We start from the raw sequence: 27681 nt of genomic DNA, 5'->3' as shown, positions 1-27681 counted from the left end.
AGCAGGGGGCAACAATCACCAGTAATAGACTTGTCTTCTTCCAATCTTCATAACCAGACGGTGTGCAAGTGAACTGCCTTGTGTGGTGTGCAAGTAATACAAATAACGAAGACAATATCTTGATAACTATAATTATTAATAATTTTCTTCACAATTCTTTATAACCAATTTAAACCATTCTGTCACCAATCATCGATAAATTACGCACCTACATTACCGGCACTAGGAGGTTACATGATTTGGTTTTTATTTATGCCTGAAATCAATGAACATCGTCACATTAACTGCATAAATTCAGACAATAATTACGAAAGCGCCTAAACACACTTGCACTCGTGCTGGTGTAATCCCCAACCACGTTTTTGCACAATAAATTTCAAAAAATATTTTACCGCGTCGGTACCTTGCGTCCTACATTACCGATACTTTGAGGTTATGTAATTTCGTAATTGTTTACTCGATTAGTGAATTATTATAAAAAATGGCATCGATTCGGACATATTTACAGCGAATTATCACAAAAACCTGCTTCATGCACCCGAGATTATACAACGTGAGTCTAGTTCATTTTTTCTTGAGCATACCTAACCTCACATTTAGTCGCCCCAAATCAGAAACTCCAGCTTCCACTCGAGTAAATTCCTCGTGGACGTCGAGGTTAACACGAAGTATGAAACGACTAAAAACCCCGAAGAATGGAAATACGTTGAGGGACTCCTCCCAGTGACTACAGTCCCAGAACCTAAGAAACTACCAATGTATGCTTCAGGCTGGAAGCCCCAAGGAGACGACCTCAAAGACCGGCCTTACTTCATTGCGAGAACTCGCAACCACATGATGCCCGTGTATTTGGAAATCCGTCAAAGGGGGACCGCTAGACACACTATTATTAAAAAGATTCAGGGCGATATTTGGCAGCTGGAGAAGGACTTGCGCCCCTTTTTGGAGGATTTACTCAAACCGAAGAATCTGCGACTGCAAGTCAACGAATTCGCGGGTAAAATTTGCATAAACGGCGACCACGTAAACGCAATAAAATACTGGTTAGGTGAAAGAAATTTTTAATTAAATAAATTGAGTACATTTGTTTTTTAATTTGGTGCTCAAAAAAATCACATTAAGTACAACCATCGGTGAAGCTCGCCGAGGATGACACGTCCTGGCATTTTGACTCGCTCAAATCATTCGCAAGAGCCATCAAAATATCCAAAATTAATTCTTTACTCAACATTCGTAATCGCGGCAATTTCGCCACTTTAGTAAAGTGGTGGACGATCAAATCAAGAGCGTATTTTTTCATGTCGGTGGCTTGCATACCGTCGGCGGCTTCCAATATCTGTATCACATTCTCAAACGAGACGTTCATTTCTAAATTCTGTTTGCAAAACGCCTGGAGCCTGTTGTTGGTAAAACTGTAGAATAAGGGGGCTGAGAAGAGGTACAGCGAGTCTTCGGGGGGCATGTTCACGTCCCCGCAGTAAACGAACCGGAGGAGGGAGTGGAATGATTGGAGCGACGGAATCATTTCGCCGATTTGAATCTAAAAATAAAAAAATATTGAGGACTAAAACTAGATCCAAAATCACTCAATTTGTTGAAAATATGGAGAATTAAATACTATGGCGCTGAACGAGGTACATAATAAATCGATTTTCAACGGACAAAAATTTTGTAAAAATGAGGCGTTTTAAACATTAAACGGTATCATGATTTGTTTGGAAAAATTCTTAATATGCTGACAAAAACTGGCGATGAAAATTTGCACAACAAACATGAAAATACAATTTTTAATCTGCCCTCCATTTCATACTTATCAAAAGGGTGCCAAAACGGTTAAAAATACACGAAAAATGTAAAAAAGGAACTTGTAGAGAATTAAATTTTCTATAAAATGGTCATGATTTCAATCATTTGCAATTTTATTGCACAACAACTTTAATAAATGCATCAAAATAGAATAAATAGAAAAACGATGTAAATTTAATGGATTTTTGTTTTTTATCGCTCAACTCAACTTCAACTCGCGTTTTTCCACTTCTATAGCGCATATTGCAGAAACTTTAAATTGCAAATACTTGGTAAGTGTTTACAGATTTCTTTTGAAAGGATTCTTGCACCAAAAAGTTATTTGAACTATTAGCTTCATTTCGTTGTGACATTTCGTAAGAATTTAGTTTTTATCTTATTTAAAGTATTTCTTATCGTGAATATTTCGCTACTCAAAGATGATTCGTTACAAGAAAACTGAAATTTCTCAGTTTTCTTTTATCAAGTCTAAAGCTTGTGTAATAGTATACGTTAGAATCTTCATTCACTGAGGAATCACTTGCAAAAAAAATAAGGTTCTAGCTTTATCCAAAAGGATGTAAACACAAAATTTTCTATTCTAAAGTCAATTAACGGTTATCTCTGTAAATGAAGATTTTATGCCTTCCAATTTTTATTTAGAAGTATTCTTGAAAAAATACTTTATTTGATCTTTTTTAACCCTCTAAATCCTCTAAATTTTGATTATTTGACTGGACTACACTATCTGTTTCAATCATTTGAAACAACGTAGATTTATCGAATATAAAGACTAATAATAAATTTATTTGGTACAAAGTCAATGACGGTGGTGTTCGAAGCTGAAAGCGATTTTAATCCATTAGCTGTTTCAAAATTATAGAAATGCCAACGTCGCATTTTCTTCAAAAGTTAGTTGTTTTCAATTATTCATGCACTGCAAAAAATTAATACCTACTGTAATTTGCAGTTTTATTGAGAGATCTAACCATTAATAACTATTTAAAACAATAATTCGGTAAAATGCAACGTTGGCATTTCTATAGTTTTGAAACAGCTAATAAACGGTTGAAGATAGAAATGTTTGAAATTTTTGTAATAAATTTAATTCTCTACAAATTCTTATTCCTTACACCTTTGACCGTATTCGCAACGTTTAACAAAAAAAACGTTTTTCGAGATAAAGATCTATCTGCCTGTATTTTTTTATTTACAAACCGTTAAATTCTTACCTTGACTTTACAATCTGTCGGCATAAAAGACCTGAAAAGCGCCTCAAAATAGCCACTTCTGGCGGCCAAAATGGGTTTATGTGCCGGAATGACGTTCCCATCTAAGACCAAATCTACGTCGTAAAATGAGGCCCCGTGTGTCTTCAAAAACATGGCCATGTCTTGTTCCAAAGTGGTCCCCGCTAACTCTCCCTGACTCTCACTCACACTTTTACTATTACTCGCCGTTTGTTTCAATCTTATTATCTCGATGATGAGTTTACTACTCAAAGATTCGAATTTTGTGGACATCACAATATCGTTGTAGTTTGATTCTTTGACGATGAAACGCAAACAGTGGTCTTTGATAACGTTCAGTTTTAAATTATGCGCAGTCTCAAGGGCTTCCAAAACATTGGCCATGTTAATAGAAGAGTTTAAATACTGGACGCACAAATTGTCCAGACGGACCATTCCGAACTCAACCGCCAATCGATAAACGTCCATCATTCGTAAAACTGTCTCGGTTGCTGCGCCCCCTTTTTTCGTGGGGTCTATACAATCCATGTAAATGTAATCCAAGACTAGTTCAAACGCTTCCGGATTCGCATCTGGAAACTCAATTTCGACCAAAGGAACCTCCTTAAAGGGAACATTAACCGTTCCGAATAATTTCTCCAAGTGACTATCACGTTTCGCTTTATTTTTTTTCAAAATCTGTCTTAAATGCGCCGACCTTGCGGCCACTATCGCCATGTGGCCAAAAATCTTCTTCGAGTCAGGCCCCACTAAAAACTGGACGTCGTAAAACTCATTCGTTGACAACAACTTCCCGAAGTCTTCGTGTAAAGTACATTTGGGGTAACAAGAGAATTGGAATCGGTACATTTCGCCACTGCGCACATTATTATCAATGGTGCCTCCAAAGACAAACATAGCGTCGTCCACAACGGCCGCAGCGTGAAAAAGTCTCCCCGAAGGAACAAAGGACTCAGCCGCTGGTAAAATCGTGGACCACGTCTGAGAGTCCAAATCGAAACAGTGGAGATCATTTGAAAGAGTGCTATCGGCAGCACCCCCAAAGACATACAAATGCCGGTCGAAAGCCACCATCGTGTGGCCGTAGCGCCGGGCAGGGGGCGGCGGGGCCCCCCTCAAAATATGGTCGGTGGTAATCCGAGTCCAGCTACAAGGTTATTTATTACCGGGGGTTGTAATGGGTATTTCAAAATTTACCGCCCGCAAAAAAAAATACCAAAAATACCAAGGCATTACGGTTTTTTATTTCGAGATGTTGTTTCTGTGTTGGCTAGTAATTGCCTTCACTGATATTGAGAAATTTATATAAATAATGTGAGCATATTTTGAGAATAAAACTTTGCTTTGTTTTTCAGTTGTGCGACTTTTTGTACAATTACTATACATTTTTTTTAACTCACAATTCAAATACTTTGTTTGCCACAAAATTAATCTCATATTCACATATTAACATTAGCATTAACACATATTAACATAAACGTATTTATTTAACTATATTTTACAAATCTAGCTCAGTTACATAACAAACATAAAACACATAAAAAATCGGGTTTTTATGAAAAATAATTAGGAACGAATTTGTGTATTGAAATTTTCACACATTCTTATTTCCAAGAAACTAAATACTAAAATTTAAAAAGCAAATTAGGCAAATAGATGTATTAGTTGTTTCAAAACTACAAAAATGCCAACGTCGCATTTCCTTTCAAAATTAGCTGTTATAAATTATTTACGCACTTAAGGAAATAATAGCCGATGTGATTTCTAGTTTCAATGTGAGATTTCATTATTAATAACTATTTTACAATTTTATCAATCTTATTTAAGAAAATAATTTGGTAAAATGCGACATTGGCGTTTTTATAGTTTTGAAACAGCTAATAGGTCGATTTACAGAACATTTATTAACTACAAATAAATTTTAGTATGTGATTAACCGAAGACTGAATAATTTGGCATTAAATCTGTTAATGCAACGTAAATAACAACTTTATGAAACGAGCCTTGGCGAATGTCGTAGAGTCTTATAGTCTTAGTAGTCATTATGTGCGAGTATACATACATTATTTTTTCTACGATCCGATGGGTTAAAATAAAAACATTTACATTTTTTTTTTCAAAATGTCAAATTTATATTTAAATGCCAAACTCAAGGCAATCTAATAGTCGCTGCCATATTACATTCTCATTGGTAACAAATTGTCCTCGTGGTCGCCACACTGCATTCCATTGGTTACGTACCTGTATATTAATGAAAAATCTGTATCTGTGTTTCATTAAAAAACAGGTCACAAACATTTTTCATTAATCAATTAAAAAATGGGAGTAGACAAAATTTTTTATTTTAAAAGATAGTATTGTTTTCAAATACATTATATACTGTTTCGTCTAAACCCCACATTAGAGGTATTACTTGTGACATTTATTGTCTAATGGATAATGATATTCATCTGAAATTAGTATACAACTTCGAATAATTTTTAAGATTTTATATTTTAAATGGTAATTAATATTGTTATTGTGTTTCTGGATTATTCAAGTTTTTGTAATAATCTGTGTAACCATCATATTTAAGTATTTTGGAATCCACTTTTTAAATTTTTGAATCTACACCTTCCCCTTAATAAAAACTATTGGCTGTTTTACCAAATTATTTTTTTAAATAAGTTTGATAAAAATGTAAAATAGTTCTTAACGATTAGGTTTCTCATTAAAAGTATAAATTACATTAGCTATTATATTCTTAAAGTGCATGAATAATTTATAACATCTAATTTTGGGAGCAAATGCAACGTTGTCGTTTTTATAGTTTTGAAGCAGCTAATATATGATTTTTAAATTATTTTTAAACTTAAAAGAAAAAATGGACAAGAAAAACCACTAGTTAAAAGAAAAATCCAATTGTAACAAGTGACAGCTGTTTTTATAGTTCAGGAACAGGTATTAGTTGCTGTATATTTTTTTTGTTAGACCTCAAACTATTATTTTTGTCGCCAGTTAATTTAGCACCTTGACAATCAAATTTAAACGTTGAAGTTTTAATTAACTAGCAGGAATGCCAATTGCTAATAACTCAGTGTTGCCAATACATTTTTTTATTATAATAATCACTCGGTATTTATTTTTGGCGGCGGTAACATTTGGAATACCCTGTAAGTACAAAATGGGGCTATACGTATGAGTGTTGAAATTGAACTGGAAGAGCGAGTTTGTGATTTGGGCCCCACTTTGCCCACTGAAAACAAACATACGCTCCCGCGCAACCGTCACCGGGAAATTACAGCAAGTCGGGGGGCACTCCCCTACTTGCATCACCTTGACCCAACAGCGACTATCCCCCTAAAAAACGCAATGAACCCCCGCAAAAACTGACGAATAATTACATTAAGTGAAATGGTCCACATGTCGTTCAAGCGGGCATTCCCGTCATACCCCGCGAAAATCCACAACTTGTTGTCATAAACCGCAGCCCCATGCGCCGACCGGGGCTCCGGCATGACCCCCAAAAACCGCCACTCGACCCATTGCCCTGAATGAAACTTATACTCGAACAAATCATTCTTGTTTGTGAGATTTGAATTGGAGTGGATGTCCCCGGTGTAGCCCCCGAACACGAACATTGAATTTCGGTAGACTACGGCCGAGTGGTGGTATCGGGGGGCTGGGGGGCACCCGTTGGTAAACGCGCGCCCCCATGACTTCTCCTTCACGTCAAATCGTAGCAAATCATTGAGCATGCTTTTGCCGTTGTCGCCCCCGAAGACGTAAATCGCCCCTTTGTAGGCCACCATTGTGTGCTTGCTACGACGCGCCCCCACAAACTCGTCGCATTCGGGCATACGTTTCCAGCGGTGGACCGTCTCCATCGGCCCGATCTCGAGCGTGAGGGCATTGTCGTAGAGAGCGGCGTCGTCCAGAATGGTCAAACTGCTCATTTTTTACACCTCTGAAAAGTGAGGTTATGTAACTTTTTTTCAGCGAAAATCAATCAAAATGGGCAGTTTTTGCACACAAACTCTAAAACTGACCTCTAGAAACAGTATTTGTTACATCATCGATGCTCGAGGCAGGTTTTTACGAAAAAATTCGTTTTGTCGGGTTGAATGAAACGTCAAAACACCCACATAAACACAACACTTCCGCTCAGACTCAGTAAGACGCTTGTTTTCATCGATTTATTGCGAACGGAGGATTTATTCATACGAATGGGGCTGTCGGGACACGATAATCCTAATGTGCGGTCCTTTGGGGTTGATCAGGGGGGCTGTCGGAGTGACAAATTATGCTTTTTGGGCAGAACCCTCGTCCAGATATATATATCTGGTCGAAGGGCAGAACAGTCACCAATTTAACACCGAGACCTGTCGTGTTATTTGAAAAAATTAGGATAAGGGGTACCAACCGGCAAAAATCCCCAATTCGGGGAAACCCATTTTTCAAATAAAAACACATTTCACGTAAATTCATTTAATCAAGATTAATTAATTACAGTTTGTTAAATTCAGTATAAGAGGAGGTGCGTCCAAGTTCCTCACCTTGCTGTGGATCATAATCCGGGAGCGCACCCATCTCTGAGTGTTAACTCTTCTCGGACGAGCCCTGTTTTGCACAAAATATTCAACCGAGCTCCCTTTGATCCACACCTTGTATTTCGTGGCGATAATCGGCTGAATATCGCACATTTCGACGTCGTGTGCATTGCGTGTGAGCGAAGTGGTGCAAGCTTGCATCATCAGAGGATAAATCAGTTCAAGTTGATGCAGTCTTAAGAACTCCAACACCTCGGGTTTGAAAGAAACGAAAAAGTCACCGGTGATTACATGCGTCGCTTCTTCGGGTTCGTGTTTGTAATCCGGGTCCCGAATTACCTCTGGAATTTTGGTTTTTGAACGGAAGTGGGGTTTTTTTCGCTTACCTATGACCTTATCGACGATTTTACAAAGATATTTATCGACAAAATCGTCAGGCAGTTGGTAAATGACTCGGTTGTTTTCATTGAGTATCCTAAGGCGCAAAATGGCCCTAGGGTTAATGCTCATAACCGGATAACCGAACTTCTCTTTAGGCATCGTGAAACCACACTGAATTCGAGGTGATTGGAATAAAAGCGAAAAAGTCGCGATAAATTTTTACCCACAAAAACACAAATTTTATCTAACGTTTTTATTTAAATTCGTCGTGTTACAATTCGGCCAAATTAATTGTTTCAAAAAATCCACTCTATCTTCGGCGTAATATAGCTCAATCCAGTCGCTTGATTTAACAAAAATCACTTTGTACCCCAGGATTTCCAAGTGGCGTTTTTTCATCTGGAAAGGACCTTTTAGCCGAGTCACAATTTTAGTGCACGCAAACTCGGGCAGTAACAACAAGGCCAGTCTGGAAAAATTCATTACGAAAAATTACGACTACGGGGGACTATAACTTAGGAGACGAAACGAGATACAAAATCGCACGATTTCCTAAATCTAAAAAATAGTTCGGCAGAGTGGCGCATCGAGGGTTATAGAGTCTCGGCGCCAATTCGTATTAAATTAATTTAAATCCAACCAATTCATTAATTATTGGGGAAAAATGCAGAAATGTTGAACTTTGCACTCTCTACAGATTGAGAAAAACTGACGATTGAAACATGAGAAAAAGATTATTTGAAATGTAAAATTTGCGCTTCGTCTCGTATTGTTCAAGACGGTATGAATACGGTTAAAGATACTGGAAAAAAGTCCAAATCTCGAACGTCAAAGGTTTAGGCCCTAAAGATGTTCAAAGACGTTGAAGCGAGGGATTCGTTTCATTTTACCGGTGGTCAAGTAACGGAAAGTTAATTTATAACTAAACTGTAGAAGACAGAAATATGGTGTCGGGGATTTTTTTATAGGAAATTTAATTCTCTACAACTTTCCTTACACTTTTTTTATCTTCAATCGTATTCCCAGCATTATGATAAACAGTGTGAGGAAATTTTATGGGCGAAGGTTAGTGCATGGGCGCGCGCTTGCAGTCAGATAAACCTTTAAATCGAAATGTTGTGGAATAGCTTACACTGTTGATATAAGTTAGGAAAGAGTATTAAAAACTGTTTAGACAAAGAATTTTTTGTTTCAACCCTCGCGAAGGGGCTGAAAAGGCGTTTTAGCTAATAATTTGCAAACACCTAAAATTGGACACATTTTGCGTTTACATACTCATATCTTCCTTCTGGATAAAGCTAGAAACTCCGTTTTTTTTTGCAAACAAATTTTCAATAAATGCAGATTTATACGTAGTTTAACAAGGTTGAGTTTTGATAAAGGGAAACAAAAAAAATACATTTTCTTGTAACGTTGCATAATTGTGTAGTGAAATTTTCGAGATGCGAGAAAGTTTTTTAATTTAAAAGATAGACTCCCACATAATAGAGACGAAATAAAGCTAATACTTGAAATAAATTTTTGGTGCAAGAATCATTTCGTTATCTGTAAGACTCACCAAGTTATTGCAATTTAAAATTACTGCAAAATGCGCCTGAGGTGAAACCGAACCGTATTTCCCTCTGAAGCGTGTTCATCGCCTTTGATAACATTTCGAGAGCTAAAAATCGTAATTCGTAAATAATTAAAAAATAATTAATGTCACTTATCTATTAATATTATACCTTTACTTTTAACCGCCCTAACTCTCTGTTAATTTTAATAATATCTGAAAAGTCAAAAGAACATTTTTATCTCATGTACTTATTTAAAAAGCATAAAAGTGACCCAGTAGAACTAAATTACGAAATTGTAATTCATTTCAAAGTATTCTTTGGTGTGACATTAATATTTTTTAATTATTTACCATTTTTAGCCCTTGAAATGTTTTCAACCACACCACGTTTCAAAGGGAAATACGCTGCGATTTCACCCCGAACACATTTTGTAGGTAACTAAATAATCCTTCTTTAAAGCCCTTTTTAAAAAAAATATACAAATCGTAACGTTTCTGACGAATCAACAATTGTAGTTACACGCTGGGGTACTTGGTTAGAAGCAAATGTCTAAAAATTTTAATCAATTAAAATCATTTGTTTATTGCTTTAAACGACCATGCACAAAGCATTAAATAATGTAAATCTTTAGTTTTAACCACAAATTTAGTTTCTCAACTTAATTTTATTGAAATGAATTTTTCAAATATTTCAACTACGATCAAATTTCTAGAAACGTAAAATTTAAAATTATCCATTACAGTTGAGAAATATGAGTCTACGTTGATAGAGTTAAAATCTGTAGAATGGTCATTACAAGATAAATTTAATGCAAAAATTAACGCAGTTACTAGAAATCCCGATTTTCTAGTTTTAAAACAAATAGCGAATAATGTACCACCTTCGACATATTTTGCATTAGCACCAAACTTTTTATTTACTCCTGTAATCAGCTGTGATGTAGAAAGATCTTTTTCGAAATTCAAAGATATTTTAACCGCAAAACGGAATCAGTTTTCGAGAATTTAGAAAGAATCACAGTTATTCAAACGTATTTCTCAGAGAAAATGATTAAAATATTTTTATTTAGTTTTTAATTTTAATTTCCACTGAATTAAAACGCAACATTTTCAAAATGTAATAGTGACTTACGCTCCCCTGTATTAAACATCTTTATTGGTGTCCATGTAAGATTGAGGAAATGATGAAGTTATTTTTTAACGATTATGACAAATTAGGTGCCTTGTCAGGATTTGAACTAACCAAGCAGAAGCTGATATTAGCGACTATTTTAAAATTGTTTCAGAAAATAATCTCAACAAATATACCGCAGTCTTAATAAATTAGCGACTATTTTATTGACACAATTTTTCTTGGGTACTCCGTAATTATAATAAAACAATAATATTTATGTTTTAATTAGATTTTTGTAAGCGACCGGTAACATTAATTGTATAAACCCCAAGTAAACTACGCCAATGCACGCGCTGTAACGGACCATTTCATCGATAAATATGAACATCGCGAGAGCGCTACGACGAGTCAACTGATCGGTTGTGGCCTCATGGCCATCCCATAAAATTTCCTCACACTGATGATAAATATGCGACGGTGCACAAAGAACTGTCGCTTAGAATTATCACTTTGCGTTTCACCTTATATTTTTGCGAAGACCACGAATACAATTGAAGATACAAGAAATGTGAAAGGAACAAACAGGGCCGCGCCAACCCGGGTGCCAGGGGGGCGGCATAAACATTTTCTCAAAAATTCATTTTGTCTTTTTGATTCGAAGACGTGCTAAAAAGTTGAGAAAAAAGATTTTGACCTACTTTATTGATTTCTTTTTATCAAAAGAATAGTTGTTACTCCAAATCCGTGTTTTCACCCTCAAAAAACATAAATTTTCGTTCTATATTAAAGACATTTTTGATATTTTTTGAGGAAATTTTGTACAATAATATGAACTTGCATTATTGCTCTTATAAACATAAAACTAACAATATTTTGGACCCAGTTAGGCAACTTTGCGGTCTATTTCTTATGGCAATTTTGCAAACATAAAATTTTTGAACAAAAAAAACTTACAAAATACTTATAAAACGCCGCGAAATAATGTCATTTTCGATTCAGTTCTGTGAATTTTCAAACTTTAAAATTTAAGCTTCAAACTTAAAAACATGTTCCAGCACACGAAAAAGGCAAAAATACCACCATTTTCAATCCAAGTCTACCATTTTTTGACGAAATTTTGCTTAATCTTAAATCATTGCGTTTTGAATAAAAAACGTGCTAATACATAGAATGTTAAAATCATATTATATTCGATTCAATAATTTTTAGACTGGTTCAGTGAAATTTTGCAAAAAATTTGCGATTTTATCTTGACAAACGGTCGAAATAATTGCTTGATTTTTGACTAATTTTAACAATTTTCTGATAGTTTTTTGTGAAACACTAAACAACTGCGTTCTCGAATGAAAATAGGCTAAAAGCCAAAAATCTAAATAGTTTACTTTTCGATCTAATTTAGTAATTTTTTTAGCTGATTTTTAAGAAATTATGAGAAATAATTGCTTTTTTGTAAAACGGGATAAAATGCTGGAGATAGCAAATCATCCTGTAAAATTCGGTGAGGAATTTTTTTCAATATTTATTTGAATATGGAAAAAAGCAAATTTTTTAAATTAAATTAGGAAAAGTTGCACTTGTCCACACAGAAAAAACTGATAGTAAATTCATGACGTGTCATCTGTGACATAATTTTTTGTATTTTTGATTAAATTTAGCAAAATAATTGCGTTTCTGAATACATGCTAAAACGTTTAAAAATTGGAGAAATAATAAAATGTTTTGCTAATTTAGTGCCGTTCCGTTCTATTCTAACAATAATTTGAAAAAAACAAGTTTTTGAAGTGTTTACATACTCGAAAAAGTCACAAACAATACCATTTTCGGCCCAACTCAACGAGTTTTAAGCAATTTTGACTCAGAATGCAAAAAATAGTTTTAGTGCAATTATTATAAATCAGTACAATGGGTTTCAAAAGCAACAAAATTGTAGAGAATTTAATTTTCTACAGAAAAATCCGCGATACCATATTTCTATCTTCAACGGTTTAAGTATAAATTAACTTTCTAATACTTGACTACCGGCAAAATGAAGCAAATCCGTCGCAGAGCGTCTTTGAACGACTCTGGGGCCTAAATGGTTGAAGATAGAGATATGGTCTAGTGAATTTTTTTGTAAGAAATTTAATTCTCTACAACTTCCTGTCAAACATTTTTCTTGCATCTGTTATCGTATTCGCAGCGTTTTGAAAAACAAGGGGCAGAGTGTGAATTGGTAATAGTTTGAAATTTTTTTAAATACAGCGTGCTCAAAAACTGGCGCACCAACTCAATGGTGTGTGGTAGAGAAGTGGTTACATATAAAGGTAAAAATAGTAAAAAAAAATTTTGTATTAAAGTTATTGATAAATAACTAATTTTAAGTGAATGATATGTGGCAACGTTGTCTAACAGTCATGATCGCAATAGAATTTGAGCAACAATAAAAATAAATTATTTTTGAAACGGTTTCCTAGGAAATAATTCCCAGTGTTGGCACATCTACACATTGTGATTTTTTTGATAAATTTTAATTTTTTTTAATTAAAAAAACTGCTAAAATCTTATAATAAATTTAAAAATAATTATTCATCGTTTTGTTACGGAACGATTACCTGGTATGAAACATAAGAATATAAAAAAATAATGAAAACTAAAGAAGTTAACACAATAAGTTTGTAGCTCCAGATTTTTTTAAATATAACTTTAGGATTTTTTTCAACATTTTTCCCGTAATCTGCACTTGCTTCTCAATAACGTAGCACTGAGTTGGTGCGCCAGTTTTTGAGCACCCTGTATAGTTTGCGATAAAAAATTTACATTATGTTTATGCCTGACTATTGCGAATTTAGTTCTCTGTCCTGTATAGTTTGCGATAAAAAATTTACATTATGTTTATGCCTGACTATTGCGAATTTAGTTCTCTGTCTGCCTGTATTTTTTTTTGTTTGCTATGTGTTAACCCTTATACAAATACAACGATTTTTTTTTCAAATCACTTAGTTTGAAAACAAACGGGGACGAGAACGTTTTCTTTTTGTACATCGTTTCATGTCCTAAGCTTTAGATATTACAACAAATCAAATGTTCACCTTTTCACAGCTTGGGACTCCTCAACGACCTTGTCTTGCGAATTTAAACTGACCACAAAATCGACTTTGTAACCATAAGCTGTGATAACATTTTCGGCGAGGCCCGAACTTGAGATGATTTTTTTCAAATATTCTCTCACTTTTTTCCCGAAAAGTGTGATTTTCACTGCCTGGCCTTTGATATTTTCATCAACGTATTTTTGGTGGAACCACGGAACGTTGCTTGCGGGATAGTCCAAGCAAACCGCACGATTGAGTTCCATTAAATTGTAACGAACTTTTTGTGGATATTTATCCTAAAAATCAGGCTTAAAACCCAGACATTTTTAACGGAAATTCACCTTGTAGTAACACTTTTGCAACTCACTGTCGAGCTTGTCCATAAATTCCTCGTTAAAAATTGACTTTATTAACGAATTTGGCAGTTGGTTGAAGAAACATAAAGCCACAGCTGTGTAAATTAGCGATAGGCCCGTCATCCGTTCCTGATCTCTTTTTAAACAGTGGTTTTATTTTTAATTAAAGACAACACAACTCTCACCTAATTATAACATTGATGGCAGTTTCGAAAAATTCGCTTGATTTTTTCGGTTGATAACCCAAAGAGTAACACAGGTAAACCACCCGTGCGACATTAAAACCCAAAACGTGGTTTTTGTAAGTAACGATATATTCAGTTAAATTATCTAAGACTTCCGGTATGAGAGAGTTGGCCATAAGGAAACAATAGTAAATATTTTCGATATTTTTCGACGAAATGTGATCGAAACATTTAAAATTGTTAAATAACCTGTTTGTAGCAATCGCATCGGCTCTGTGCATGTAAATACAAGCTTTGAGAAGCGCGTTATTTTTCCACAAGTCGTTAACGCTATCTGCCGCCAATTTATTGATTAATTCGTTAAGGACACGATTAATCCTCTTCGCGTATGGCAATTTCTTGTACTTATTTTCCACCGTATTGAAAACTTTCAGTGTGAAAGCGAGCCTCAAACAATCAATGTATTGAAGTTGCTCCCAACTCTCTTCCAACTTCGCCACCAAATGCTGAAGCAAACTGTGATCCTCACCGTACAATAAAACAAAACTTAACAGATTCGATAATTTTTGGGGGAAGAACTTATAATTCGCCTCTTGAACTAAATCACCAATTAATGTTAAAACAGTAGTTTCGAATTCGAAATGTCTGTAATTCCCCGTGTCGTTACTAAAATTAATGTAGTTCTGGGTTAGTTTAATTATGTCTAAATCTTTGTTTACAAATTTTAAAACTTTGTCCCAAAACAAACTACAAAGTCTCTCGTCTGTGACTTTCACGTATGACAATAATTTGCGCAAAATCATCAAATTGTCGTAATCGTTGCACTCGTTTACATATTTTTTCAATATGTTTTGAAAGTCGGTTCGCAAATTTGGAGACGCGAAATAAACTATTATCGAGAAAAGTGTTAGTTTTTGCGCTGTCGGGGTTTCGTCCAGTTGGTGGAAAAACTTAGACGAGCAACGTTGGAGACTATTGAGGATTTCGCCTGGTTCTTGGATTTTAAAAAACGTCTACAAGTGGCGAAATAATTTATTTCAATTGCTGAGTAATTACTTACCTCATACAACATCATAATTTCATCCATATTCAAGTCATTTAAATTATTTTTTATCAGTAAGATGCATTTGGAGATTAGGACTGAGTTTTTTTCCCTCCATTTGGGGTAATTTAAAAACGCTATAATTTGTAGAACCACTTTATAGTCTGACGACGTTAACAATCCACTTTGAATAAAATTCTCAACTTTTTCTTTATACTTATCTAATGTTTCGTTTGTTACAACTCTGTGTAATTTATTGAGACTTACAGTAAGATCATGGAGGCCCTTTGGAGACTCACAACGATCTGGAATTATTTATTACAAGGCACTAGAGTCGATTTTTTTATTACGAATTTGTTTGAATTAGAAAGAAAGTAATAAAAAAGTAATAGCACTCACCAATTTCATTAAGGACTAGAGGGATCAGTTCTTGCGCCATAAAGTACGACCTTAAGTTAACTTCATTAAAAATCGTTTCCAAGTATCGTGAGGCAGGAGCTATCAAAAACTCTTTCTCAAGTTTTTTCCTAATTGTTTCATTCATTAATTGGACTGGTTTTATCTCAACATCCAAGCCCAACTTTCTCAAATAGAGTAGACAATAACTCAACGTATTGCTATCAAAAGTGTGGATTTTCTCCTCAGTGATTTGGAGCAACTTTTGGAAGGTACTATTGGCGAGAAGATTATTTAAAAACTCGTCTTTGGCCTCTGTTAAACTTTTTCTGTTTGCAACAGCAACGTCACAAAAAATCCGCATTAAATCATACAACACAAACACTGTCTGTGTAATGTCCTCACACCTGTAAAAATGCGAATTGCGCTCTATCACATTAAACAACTCTTGAACTGAGACACAACAATAAATGCGATTGAGTAAAATATCTTTGGTGTTTTTGTACAACAAATCCCGGACGTAGCCCTCCTGTTTCAGTGTGCTTATGTAACCGTAATCCAAGTCTTCATCCGAGGAACTGTCATCGCGATACGTCCTCATTTTCAAGGGGGCACAAGTGGATAATTGATGTCGAGCCAAGTCACATTTTTGGTTCTTTACTTGAAAATAACGTAAGGGCGTCACTAATGATCTTACACACACTGCACGTCTCGAATACATCAAAAATAAATTACTGAACCTCATATTTTACATGGTCAAAAGTGAGGTTACTTTTTGAGGTTAAAAGCTTGACAAGTTGACACGTGAGTGTGATTATGCCCGATTTGTTTTATGACCGAAAAGAGCAAAATTGTTTTGTTAAACAATAAATTCAGTGAGCCTATTTTCTTGGTGTAGCATAAAGCCACTAAAACACCATTTAATTATTTTAGCTTTGTCACAACACGACATTTTTTAAATTAATTAGAAAATAATCGGTGAGTTGAGTATTACGGTGACGATAGCACTTTGGAAAGAGCTAGCACCATGAAATTTCCAGCGGACCAGTCAAATCACGGATGTGCGTTTTCAGCACTTTGCGACGTTGCTACGTTTCTCACAAATTATAAGAAAATAAATTATTTACTCATTTTCTTTTAAAATTCAAGTGTATTGTTATTAAAAAAAATAAAGTAAATGCAATTTCAAACTTGTTGTATCTTTGAAAGCAATGGGGGATGTAGATAGTTTACTAGTTGACACAAAAAGGTGAAACCGCCTAATAAAGGCAAAACAAAAACGAGGAGGGCATGCTACCCAATTATTTAGGGGGCAGATTCCACCTAAATAAGATAATTATTCGTTAATTTCTTCTTCAAAAACATTATTTGAAAAAAAAAGTTAATAGAACGACATACTAATTCAAACAGAGGGTTAGATGTCTTCCCAAACTTTTAGAGGATTGAAATTTTCAAGAAAGGTAGGTATTTAATGGGCTTTCATGTGGAATGGGTTAAATGCGTCGACAAAAAGAAATAGTACTAGAAAAAAATATTTAATATTATTAATAAAATGTTGACATATTTCAAACTAAGGGTTGGATGTCTTCCCAAACTTTTAGAGGGTTGAAATTTTCAGGAAAGGTAGAGTATTTAATGGGCTTTCATGTGGAATGGGTTAAATGCGTCGACAAAAAGAAATAGTACTAAAAAAAATATTTAATATTATTAATAAAATGTTGACATATTTCAAACTAAGGGTTAGATGTCTTCTTAAACTTTTAGAGGGTTGAAATTTTCAGGAAAGGTAGAGTATTTAATGGGCTTTCATGTGGAATGGGTTAAATGCGTCGACAAAAAGAAATAGTACTAGAAAAAAATATTTAATATTATTAATAAAATGTTGACATATTTCAAACTAAGGGTTGGATGTCTTCCCAAACTTTTAGAGGGATGAAATTTTCAGGAAAGGTAGAGTATTTAATGGGCTTTCATGTGGAATGGGTTAAATGCGTCGACAAAAAGAAATAGTACTAGAAAAAAATATTTAATATTATTAATAAAATGTTGACATATTTCAAACTAAGGGTTGGATGTCTTCCCAAACTTTTAGAGGGATGAAATTTTAAGGAAAGGTAGAGTATTTAATGGGCTTTCATGTGGAATGGGTTAAATGCGTCGACAAAAAGAAATAGTACTAAAAAAATATTTAATATTATTAATAAAATGTTGACATATTTCAAACTAAGGGTTGGATGTCTTCCCAAACTTTTAGAGGGATGAAATTTTCAGGAAAGGTAGAGTATTTAATGGGCTTTCATGTGGAATGGGTTAAATGCGTCGACAAAAATGGAAAGTTAATTTTGTAAGACATAAAAAAGCCAGTTGAAGCCAGTTTTGCACTTTTATGTCAATCAAATTACAATTCGTCCGAAATTCTGTATTTGTAATTATTATTTTTTATAATAATTATAATGCTTATCTCTTTCTTGGCAGCGACCTTGTGATAAGTATCTGGGTAATAATAATAAAATCACAATTCGTGCATTTTGATAAATTATAAATTTTTGAAGAACTGCTTTTCTCGTAGGTACCTTAAAACGAAAATTAGTTTATTGAAGTCGTGTTAATGAGCCGATTTTTACGAGATAAAAAGGTAAAAAGGGTATACCGATTATTTGGAAAACATTTTATTGGTCTACTTAGAATCATCCCGGCTTCCCGGCTACGCGGTATTTTCTTAGAATTTAGAGTAATCGTCTGCTACCTTATCTCTGTCTGCTATAACGAGTTATACCGATTCTCGATTCATCTGAATTTGCAGTTATTGCATGGCTTTGGTGATAGCAGGTGTATTTTGCTGAGCTTTTGCGCGAATTAATTTTGTAAGAACCTTTTTGCTTTTCGGAATCTTTTCTTTTGTTTTTAGTTTATTGGTTTTGTTTTCAGCATTTATAGTCGTTAGTTTTAGAATTTTTAGATTTTTTAGTTTTTGAATTTTTGGGTTTTTTTAGTTTTAGAATTTTTAGTTTTTAGTTTTTTATTATTATTTTTGTTGTCTACTTTAAAAAATGCCCAAGAATTTTGATTTCAAGGAATTAGCCGATTTTATCAAAAGTTTGGCTCCTAATACATCACTTACATACATCGCAAATCTACCTTTAAGTGATCGGATTATTCATGAATCTTCTATTTACATGTTCCGCCTTTCTAAACCTAGCAAACGAAGGTTAAACGATTGTAAAAATCGTATTAAGAAAATTTTGTCGCGGAACGAAGGAAACATAAAACAGTTTTTCCATAAAAAAATCGTCGAATCCAAAATCATTTCTAATAGTCCCGTTTTTTTTGATAATCATTACACTACTGAAAAAAATGATTTTTCAATTAACTCACCAGAATCCACCAATCAGTTTTCTTCTTTCGATAATTACAATGATTTCCATATTACCGATTTTTCAGTGAATGACGTTCCAAATTCAATAAAAAATTTATATAACCAACCTAATAAATCAAAATTTACTCTTTTGCCAGAAAATTCACAAAATGATATATCAATAAAACGTTTAAAACCAATGTCTTTTAAAAATTGTAATATTAAAGAAGGCACTTTTTCACTAAGTTATGAACAATTTAATGACATTAAATTTAATAATTCTTTAATTAACTATCAAATTACTGTGAGGAAGAAATTTGCAACAGTTAATAATATTTGTCCTCTTAATTTTAAAAAACACCAATCAGACAAGAAAGGAAAAAAATTTACAATTTATGCATATTGTGCACATGAAAATTGTAAAGTGTTTATCATTAAATTGTCGCCAGAAAAACATGATATTATTGGAACCGTTTTTAGTAATACACTAAATTATCGGCACGATAACCAAAAAAGGACAACTTTTGTGAGAAATTTTGAAAGACAGCTATTAGGAAATAAATTGCAGACATCGACTCCATTCATGACACGAGTTCGGGATACAAATTTTGTTCCCTCGGATCAAATTCGCGCAGGAAATTATGATAATATAAAATCCAAACATGTGTACAAAAAAATCAAGTCACAGACTCTTTCTAAATTAGATAGAGATACAGACGAATTTTTCGATCTTATAAAAATGTCGAGAGAAAACCGCCAGTATATTTATCGCGTTTTTGAGCCCCTAACAGTGTATTTATTTAGTATTGAACAGTTAGAAGTTATTAAACATGCACTGTCTCAAACAAATAATGGGTTTATAGTTTTACATTTAGATGCAACCGGAAGTGTCGTCCATTCTCCCCCTGAGACGAAAAAACGTGTTTATTATTACGCTGGAGTGGTACACATCAAAGATAAAGAACTTGTTTGTCCTGTTTTCGAAATGATAACTTCCGAACATGATGGTTATTCTATTGGTTCATGGTTACAGGCTTTTGAATCATTTATTGTTAAAAGTAAACAGCTAAAATGGCCCATTTTTTCTTATGTGGTTACCGATTTTAGTTTCGCTTTTATTAACGCCATCACCACACAGTGGAATAAAATGGATGATATTAGTGTATACTTAAATATTGTATACGATTATATAACATCAGAAACGACTGTTCGACCAAAAATCACTTTAAAATTATGTTGCGCTCATTTTATGAAATTAATAACAAATGACATTAACAAGATTTGCGGTAGCAATAAAACTCAAAAAAAATTTTTCAAACATTCTATAGCAGCTGTTTTTATGAAAACATCTTTACCTGAAGTGGAGAAGTGGTTCAAAAAGATGGTTTTAATTACTTCAAAAGAATTTTTAGATCTCGATGGGAAATTAAGCAATGTAATAAGCAAAATGTTTGATACATTAAATAATAGTAAAGATCTAGAAGACATAGATGAGGAAACTGAAACCGAAACTGAGGACACCGAAATTCCCCATACACTTTATCAAAAAAGCAAGTTTTATAGACATTTTTTCAAAATATGTGAACAAGATAAGAAAATGATTAATAGTGCAATAGATTCAGATAATATCAATATATTCTACAATCCTCTGATTTTAGATCTCATTTTAAAAAAATATTTACCAATTTTACCTCTTTGGTCAAATATTTATCCAAATTTACGTGATCGTGATAGTATTGGAAGATTTAGCAATGCGCCTGTGGAAAATTGGTTTTGTCAGGTGAAAAATAATATTTTGAAGCCAACTGGACTAAGACTTCGAAGTACTAGATTTATTCGAGTAGTTCGAGAAGTTGTCTTGAGTAAATCAAAAGAATGTGCACTTAATATAGATAAAAATCAATGTGCTATCATAAAGAAAAAGCGGATACAAACAAAAAATATTGATTTAGGATTAGAATCAGAAGAAAACTGGAACAAAAAAATTAAATCCGAAAAGAAAAAGTCATATTTTGAAAAACCAATTAACGAAATTCATCCTTCCCGTTCAAAATTCAATTCCAAAGTAAAAGAAATTAAAAACGTAGATTTTTATAATAACAATTTAATTCGAGATGACAGGTATTATACATTGGGAAACTCAGGCGTCAATTACGTTGTAGGATATTATTCTAATGCTCATCCAATGAAAGAACTTTACCTTGAAGATTTCGAGACTTTGGGAAATTTTAAAAATTTTAGAAAAATGTGGCTATCAAATTTTCTTATGGACATAAGTCTTCATGTTTTATATACAAAAAATCAACATAAAGACACTGTTCGTATCATCACAACGCATGAAACATTATCAATTTTTGAAAACACTTGTCCAAAACTTACTCACACACTAGAAGGAATTTGGTTGTTGCCTTTGTTAATAAATCAAAACCATTGGTGCTTTGTGATAATAGACTTTAATAAAAAAACATTTAGTTTCATTAACCCACTCAAAATAAGCAACCTTAATCAAACTGAAACATACTTAAAAAAATTTTTATTAGGAATTAGAGCACCAAGGCGATTTTCTTTTACGCATTGGAGATGTAATATTTTTAAACATCCTGTTCAAAAAAATGCTTACGACTGCGGTGTTTATGTTTTATTATTTGCAGAAAAATTTATAAAAGAGGAAAATCCAGATTTGTATTCGTGTTATGAACCAGAAGAATTTCGAATCATTTTAAGAAATTTGTTATTAGAAATGTCAGATGATATGGAAAATAGATGTTTGATTTGTGGGCAATTAAATTTAAATGTGACAACAGATTGGGTAGAGTGCGACTCCTGTAAGCGCTGGATCATGCTAAACTGTCTACCTCCAAGATTAGCTCCTTCTAATATTTCTGAAAATTTTACATGTTTTGCCTGTCAAAATTATCAGAACCTGTAGTTTATTTCTTTATTCTTTATTCTTTGTACCATATGATTCAATACGGGTGATTCAAAAGTGTCGTACAATCTGTTAAAGGACATCTGTCAAAGGTCAAAGGACATCAAACTGAATTGAAGGTTCCTATGGCAAAAAATTCTATTAGCCTATTTTCACAAGATAATGTTCTTTAAAGTTAAATTTTTCTTTTAATTTTTTGGTGTTTCAGATCATGTTTTTTGACTTTAGTTAGTACAAACGACACCTCTGGCAACAGATACCTGTTGAAAAAAAAACACTAGTTAATGTCTTATGATGTACGAAACAATTAAAAAACTTGCAAATTCGACAATAAATTAAACTCAACGTCATAAGAAACAAAAGTCGATACCGTTGCTAAGGAAAACAAATTAAAAAATTTTAATTAAAAATTAAGTTGCTTGAAAAAAAAGTGACTTCATTTTTATGCTTAATTGAACATCTTTTATCAGTTTATCACCATTCGAGAGTGTGTCTGCACTTTTGAATCACCCTGTCTTATACCTAATTTTTAATAAGTGGTGGCTATGAAAACAAAAATTATGACAACGTGGGTGTAATTTCAATTTTTGGTCTAATAAATTGTATGAGATTTGTCATTAATTCACAAAAAGTGGCGCTGAGCTTGTTTTACACTGATTTGAAATATGTACTTTCTGTTTCAAAACTATAGAAATATAGAACTAAAAAATACATTTTATCAACCTTATTAAAAAAAATCGGTAAAATGCGATGTTAGCATTTTCGTAATTTTGCAACAGGGAGTTATCATTGAATGCCACTAAGGGTTAGTTGCATAATTAAACAACACTGTCCCCGGTCATTCCTTGGAAGGGTGACTGGATAATGTCATGCCAAAAACATCGCAACTAACTCGTCTTTTGAAGAAGACGCGGTCCCGTTCACTATTAGTGGCCGTTAGGTCTGGTCAGAGGCTGTCGATGCGACCTGAAAACTCTGACACTTGGGTGATGACATTACCACCATACCCATATTTATTTATTTATTTTTACCACAGAGAGGCAAAAATGAAAAAAACAGACAAAAGGAAAATAGTTCGTACTGAAAAAATTATTAAAACTGTGTGACAAGTAGTAGAGAAAACACTGACTTGTTTACCTATACCGGTGGGACACGGGGGGACAAACCTTATTGCCAAAATGGCAACGTTGCAGGTTCATAATTTGAGGTGAACTACATCACAAAAGCATGATTTTTGTGTATAACAAGAATCTGTGATACAACTGAACACTACTTACAAAATTTGAGTGTAAAGCCTTCATTATTTCATAATTTTCATACAGAACAAATGTTAAAAGTGTTAGCTAGAAGCTAAGCTATAAAGTTTTAAAACTTTTGTTTTCTATTGCCACTGTTTATTAGAAATTAAATCTATCATACGGTATTACTCCGCTTTTATTGTTGAAGCACAGTAATTTTTAGTTTATCTAGGCTTGGGCATTAGTGCATGTTGCATAGGTAACAGTGGCGTTCGTTCTTATTTATTAGATAAAATCCAAGATTTTTAAAATTTCCAGATAGTAAAACTGGGGACGAGCAAAATGGAGATTATGTATTTGTTTTAGTAATTTTAATTTTGGAAATTTTAGAAATACTACACAATTTTTTAGTTATTTGTTCGGTGCTTGCATGATATGGCTTATATTTTTTTAAATAAGAATTAATTTTAAGTTTCCTCTCTCAGAATTAGTGCCTTGTCGCGGCGAGAGAGCTTACCGAGTAATATTTATTAAAGACATTCCATAAATAAGGTAACTAATATTACTTAAATATTAATTAATTTTTAGTATTTTCTTACTGTGTAAATATTACTCGAACAAAACTAATTAAGGTTCCTTTACAAAAAAGTACTAACTCTCTGCGTTTGACAGAAAAGAACGTTTGAAAGTAATCAATCACGGAAGGCCTTGTTCCAAAAATAGGTAGAACGAATAACAAAAGTGTGGACTCGAATTATTTTTCGTTCTTTGTAACATGCCTGCCTATACCTGGAAGCGAGCTTCTGGGATTGGTCAGTTTGAAACCTCTGTATCACTTAAATGAAAAATAAATGGCCTACTTTTTTTGAATTTTTATCATCTCTATTGCTTTTCTACCAGCACATTTCCGCTGGGAAGTGAGTTCTGGACCACGCTGTATAAATTACTTTTAAATTACCTATTAAAGATAGCTTTGTTGCATAAATTTATCACATTATTTTGTGAAATAAATATTAAGCTTTTCCAAAGATGAATTCAGCAGCTCTAGAAAGGTGTAACAATTTGTCTAATAATTTTTGTTTTAAGGTATCTACGAGATAAATGTTTTCCAAATAATCGGTAAACCATTTTTACCTTTTTATCTCGTAAAGATGGGCTCATTAACACGACTTTAATAAACTAATTTTCGTTTTAAGGTACCTACGAGAAAAACAGTTCTTCAAAAATTTATAATTTATCAAAATGCACGAATTGTGATTTTATTATTATTACCCAGATACTTATCACAAGATCGCTGCCAAGAAAGAGAAAATTTCAACCCTGTAAAAGTTTGGGAAGACATCCAACCCTTAGTTTGAAATATGTCAACATTTTATTAATAATATTAAATATTTTTTTCTAGTACTATTTCTTTTTGTCGACGCATTTAACCCATTCCACATGAAAGCCCATTAAATACTCTACCTTTCCTGAAAATTTCAACCTTCTAAAAGTTTGGGAAGACATCCAACCCTTAGTTTGAAATATGTCAACATTTTATTAATAATATTAAATATTTTTTTTAGTACTATTTCTTTTTGTCGACGCATTTAACCCATTCCACATGAAAGCCCATTAAATACTCTACCTTTCCTGAAAATTTCAACCCTCTAAAAGTTTGGGAAGACATCCATCCCTTAGTTTGAAATATGTCAACCTTTTATTAATAATATTAAATATTTTTTTAGTACTATTTCTTTTTGTCGACGCATTTAACCCATTCCACATGAAAGCCCATTAAATACTCTACCTTTCCTGAAAATTTCAACCCTCTAAAAGTTTGGGAAGACATCCATCCCTTAGTTTGAAATATGTCAACCTTTTATTAATAATATTAAATATTTTTTTAGTACTATTTCTTTTTGTCGACGCATTTAACCCATTCCACATGAAAGCCCATTAAATACTCTACCTTTCCTGAAAATTTCAACCCTCTAAAAGTTTGGGAAGACATCCATCCCTTAGTTTGAAATATGTCAACCTTTTATTAATAATATTAAATATTTTTTTAGTACTATTTCTTTTTGTCGACGCATTTAACCCATTCCACATGAAAGCCCATTAAATACTCTACCTTTCCTGAAAATTTCATCCCTCTAAAAGTTTGGGAAGACATCCATCCCTTAGTTTGAAATATGTCAACATTTTATTAATAATATTAAATATTTTTTTTAGTACTATTTCTTTTTGTCGACGCATTTAACCCATTCCACATGAAAGCCCATTAAATACTCTACCTTTCCTGAAAATTTCAACCCTCTAAAAGTTTGGGAAGACATCCATCCCTTAGTTTGAAATATGTCAACCTTTTATTAATAATATTAAATATTTTTTTAGTACTATTTCTTTTTGTCGACGCATTTAACCCATTCCACATGAAAGCCCATTAAATACTCTACCTTTCCTGAAAATTTCATCCCTCTAAAAGTTTGGGAAGACATCCATCCCTTAGTTTGAAATATGTCAACCTTTTATTAATAATATTAAATATTTTTTTTAGTACTATTTCTTTTTGTCGACGCATTTAACCCATTCCACATGAAAGCCCATTAAATACTCTACCTTTCCTGAAAATTTCATCCCTCTAAAAGTTTGGGAAGACATCCATCCCTTAGTTTGAAATATGTCAACCTTTTATTAATAATATTAAATATTTTTTTTAGTACTATTTTTTTTGTCGACGCATTTAACCCATTCCACATGAAAGCCCATTAAATACTCTACCTTTCCTGAAAATTTCATCCCTCTAAAAGTTTGGGAAGACATCCAACCCTTAGTTTGAAATATGTCAACATTTTATTAATAATATTAAATATTTTTTTCTAGTACTATTTCTTTTTGTCGACGCATTTAACCCATTCCACATGAAAACCCATTAAATACTCTACCTTTCCTGAAAATTTCATCCCTCTAAAAGTTTGGGAAGACATCCATCCCTTAGTTTGAAATATGTCAACCTTTTATTAATAATATTAAATATTTTTTTTAGTACTATTTTTTTTGTCGACGCATTTAACCCATTCCACATGAAAGCCCATTAAATACTCTACCTTTCCTGAAAATTTCATCCCTCTAAAAGTTTGGGAAGACATCCAACCCTTAGTTTGAAATATGTCAACATTTTATTAATAATATTAAATATTTTTTTCTAGTACTATTTCTTTTTGTCGACGCATTTAACCCATTCCACATGAAAGCCCATTAAATACTCTACCTTTCTTGAAAATTTCAACCCTCTAAAAGTTTGGGAAGACATCTAACCCTCTGTTTGAATTAGTATGTCGTTCTATTAACTTTTTTTTTCAAATAATGTTTTTGAAGAAGAAATTAACGAATAATTATCTTATTTACAAGATACAAGTTTGAAATTGCATTTACTTTATTTTTTTTAATAACAATACACTTGAATTTTAAAAGAAAATGAGTAAATAATTTATTTTCTTATAATTTGTGAGAAACGTGGCAACGTCGCAAAGTGCTGAAAACGCACATCCGTGATTTGACTGGTCCGCTGGAAATTTCATGGTGCTAGCTCTTTCCAAAGTGCTATCGTCACCGTAATGAGTTGAGTTTGCGGTCGCGGTCACAAAAACTGTCAATTTCCAATTTGAATTTCAAAATGCGAAATATTGAAATTAAGGCCAAAGTTAGGCAGCTCGCAAAGCTAATTGAGCGTGCGAAGGCCCTAAGTGAGACCACGGGTGAAGTGATAAAGCAACACGACACTTTTTATTCAGTTGCAAAAGGCCGGCTAAAGTTGCGGAAATTTGAGGTTAGTTGCCTCAATTTTTGAAATTTCTATGATTTTTAATCATATTTTGAAGAGCGGAGATGCGGAATTGATATATTACGAAAGGCCGGACGTTGAAGGACCAAAGTTATCTTCCTATGAGAAGGCAATAATAAAATCAGAAGGGGTCCAAGATTTGCATAAAGTGTTAGATAGGGCTTTAGGTTCAACAGGAATTGTGAAAAAAGTTAGGTATTTGTTTATGGTGGGCCAGACCCGAGTTCATATCGATTCTGTTGAAAATCTGGGTGATTTCATGGAACTCGAAGTGGTTTTGAAACCTGAACAGACTCCTGAAGATGGGGAGAAAATTGCTTTGGAACTTATGGAGGATTTAGGGGTTGAGAAGGAGGATCTGATGTCGGGGGCATACACTGACTTGCTCAGACAAAAGGAGATTCATTAAACGTTAATGTTTCTTAAATTACTAATAAAATATTTATTTTATTATGTTAATTTATTTGTGTCTATAAATTAAAGTCGTATAATGTGTTTTGTCTGTTTTCATCAACGTGGTTTTCTTTAAAATGGTCGTAAATTTGTTTTTCATCGGTGAAATCGTCAACAAAATGACCAGAATAGACCACAAGGTGTACACAGTTATATTTTTGGTTGCACAGTATTTTAAATTTAAAATAATTTTGTTATTAAATTCTATTTCATAATTTA

General features: G+C 33.3%; 4 protein-coding genes across 5 annotated transcripts; 2 read left to right on the top strand and 2 right to left on the bottom strand.

Moving 5' to 3' along the window:
- The first annotated feature begins 6 nt into the window (after nucleotides 1-6).
- mRpL49 (mitochondrial ribosomal protein L49) lies at nucleotides 7-1083 on the top strand. Its single transcript, XM_966590.4, has 2 exons — nucleotides 7-553; nucleotides 601-1083. The coding sequence occupies exons 1-2, from the start codon at nucleotides 482-484 to the stop codon at nucleotides 1063-1065; spliced, it is 537 nt and encodes a 178-aa protein (XP_971683.2). The 5' UTR covers nucleotides 7-481; the 3' UTR covers nucleotides 1066-1083.
- Nucleotides 1045-7345, bottom strand: Lztr1 (Leucine zipper like transcription regulator 1). Its single transcript, XM_966535.4, has 5 exons — nucleotides 7064-7345; nucleotides 6419-6981; nucleotides 6211-6374; nucleotides 3018-4182; nucleotides 1045-1540 (listed from the first exon to the last, which is right to left on the bottom strand). The coding sequence occupies exons 2-5, from the start codon at nucleotides 6968-6970 to the stop codon at nucleotides 1118-1120; spliced, it is 2304 nt and encodes a 767-aa protein (XP_971628.1). The 5' UTR covers nucleotides 6971-6981; nucleotides 7064-7345; the 3' UTR covers nucleotides 1045-1117.
- A 141-nt stretch (nucleotides 7346-7486) lies between these two features.
- LOC100141686 (uncharacterized protein) lies at nucleotides 7487-16644 on the bottom strand. 2 transcript variants are annotated; one of them, XM_008194600.3, is made up of 7 exons: nucleotides 15665-16644; nucleotides 15284-15570; nucleotides 14224-15236; nucleotides 14024-14174; nucleotides 13683-13978; nucleotides 7951-8414; nucleotides 7487-7905 (listed from the first exon to the last, which is right to left on the bottom strand). In XM_008194600.3, exons 1-6 carry the CDS (start codon nucleotides 16404-16406, stop codon nucleotides 8186-8188), a joined length of 2718 nt encoding a protein of 905 aa, XP_008192822.2. In that variant the 5' UTR covers nucleotides 16407-16644; the 3' UTR covers nucleotides 7487-7905; nucleotides 7951-8185. The 2 variants fall into 2 exon arrangements, with proteins under 2 accessions (XP_008192822.2, XP_008192823.2); XM_008194601.3 differs by lacking the exons at nucleotides 7487-7905; nucleotides 7951-8414 and having other exon boundaries at nucleotides 13813-13959.
- LOC660170 (uncharacterized protein) lies at nucleotides 16457-27459 on the top strand. The gene is made up of 4 exons (XM_015979010.2): nucleotides 16457-16536; nucleotides 16595-16650; nucleotides 26794-26994; nucleotides 27047-27459. The coding sequence occupies exons 3-4, from the start codon at nucleotides 26842-26844 to the stop codon at nucleotides 27416-27418; spliced, it is 525 nt and encodes a 174-aa protein (XP_015834496.1). The 5' UTR covers nucleotides 16457-16536; nucleotides 16595-16650; nucleotides 26794-26841; the 3' UTR covers nucleotides 27419-27459.
- Nucleotides 27460-27681: the final 222 nt, after the last annotated feature.

The sequence above is a fragment of the Tribolium castaneum genome, chromosome 9, assembly GCF_031307605.1.
Source record: "Tribolium castaneum strain GA2 chromosome 9, icTriCast1.1, whole genome shotgun sequence".
NCBI lineage: Eukaryota > Metazoa > Arthropoda > Insecta > Coleoptera > Tenebrionidae > Tribolium > Tribolium castaneum.
The sequence above is the reverse complement of the archived record's forward strand: the minus strand, read 5'-3'. Positions and strand labels throughout refer to the sequence as shown.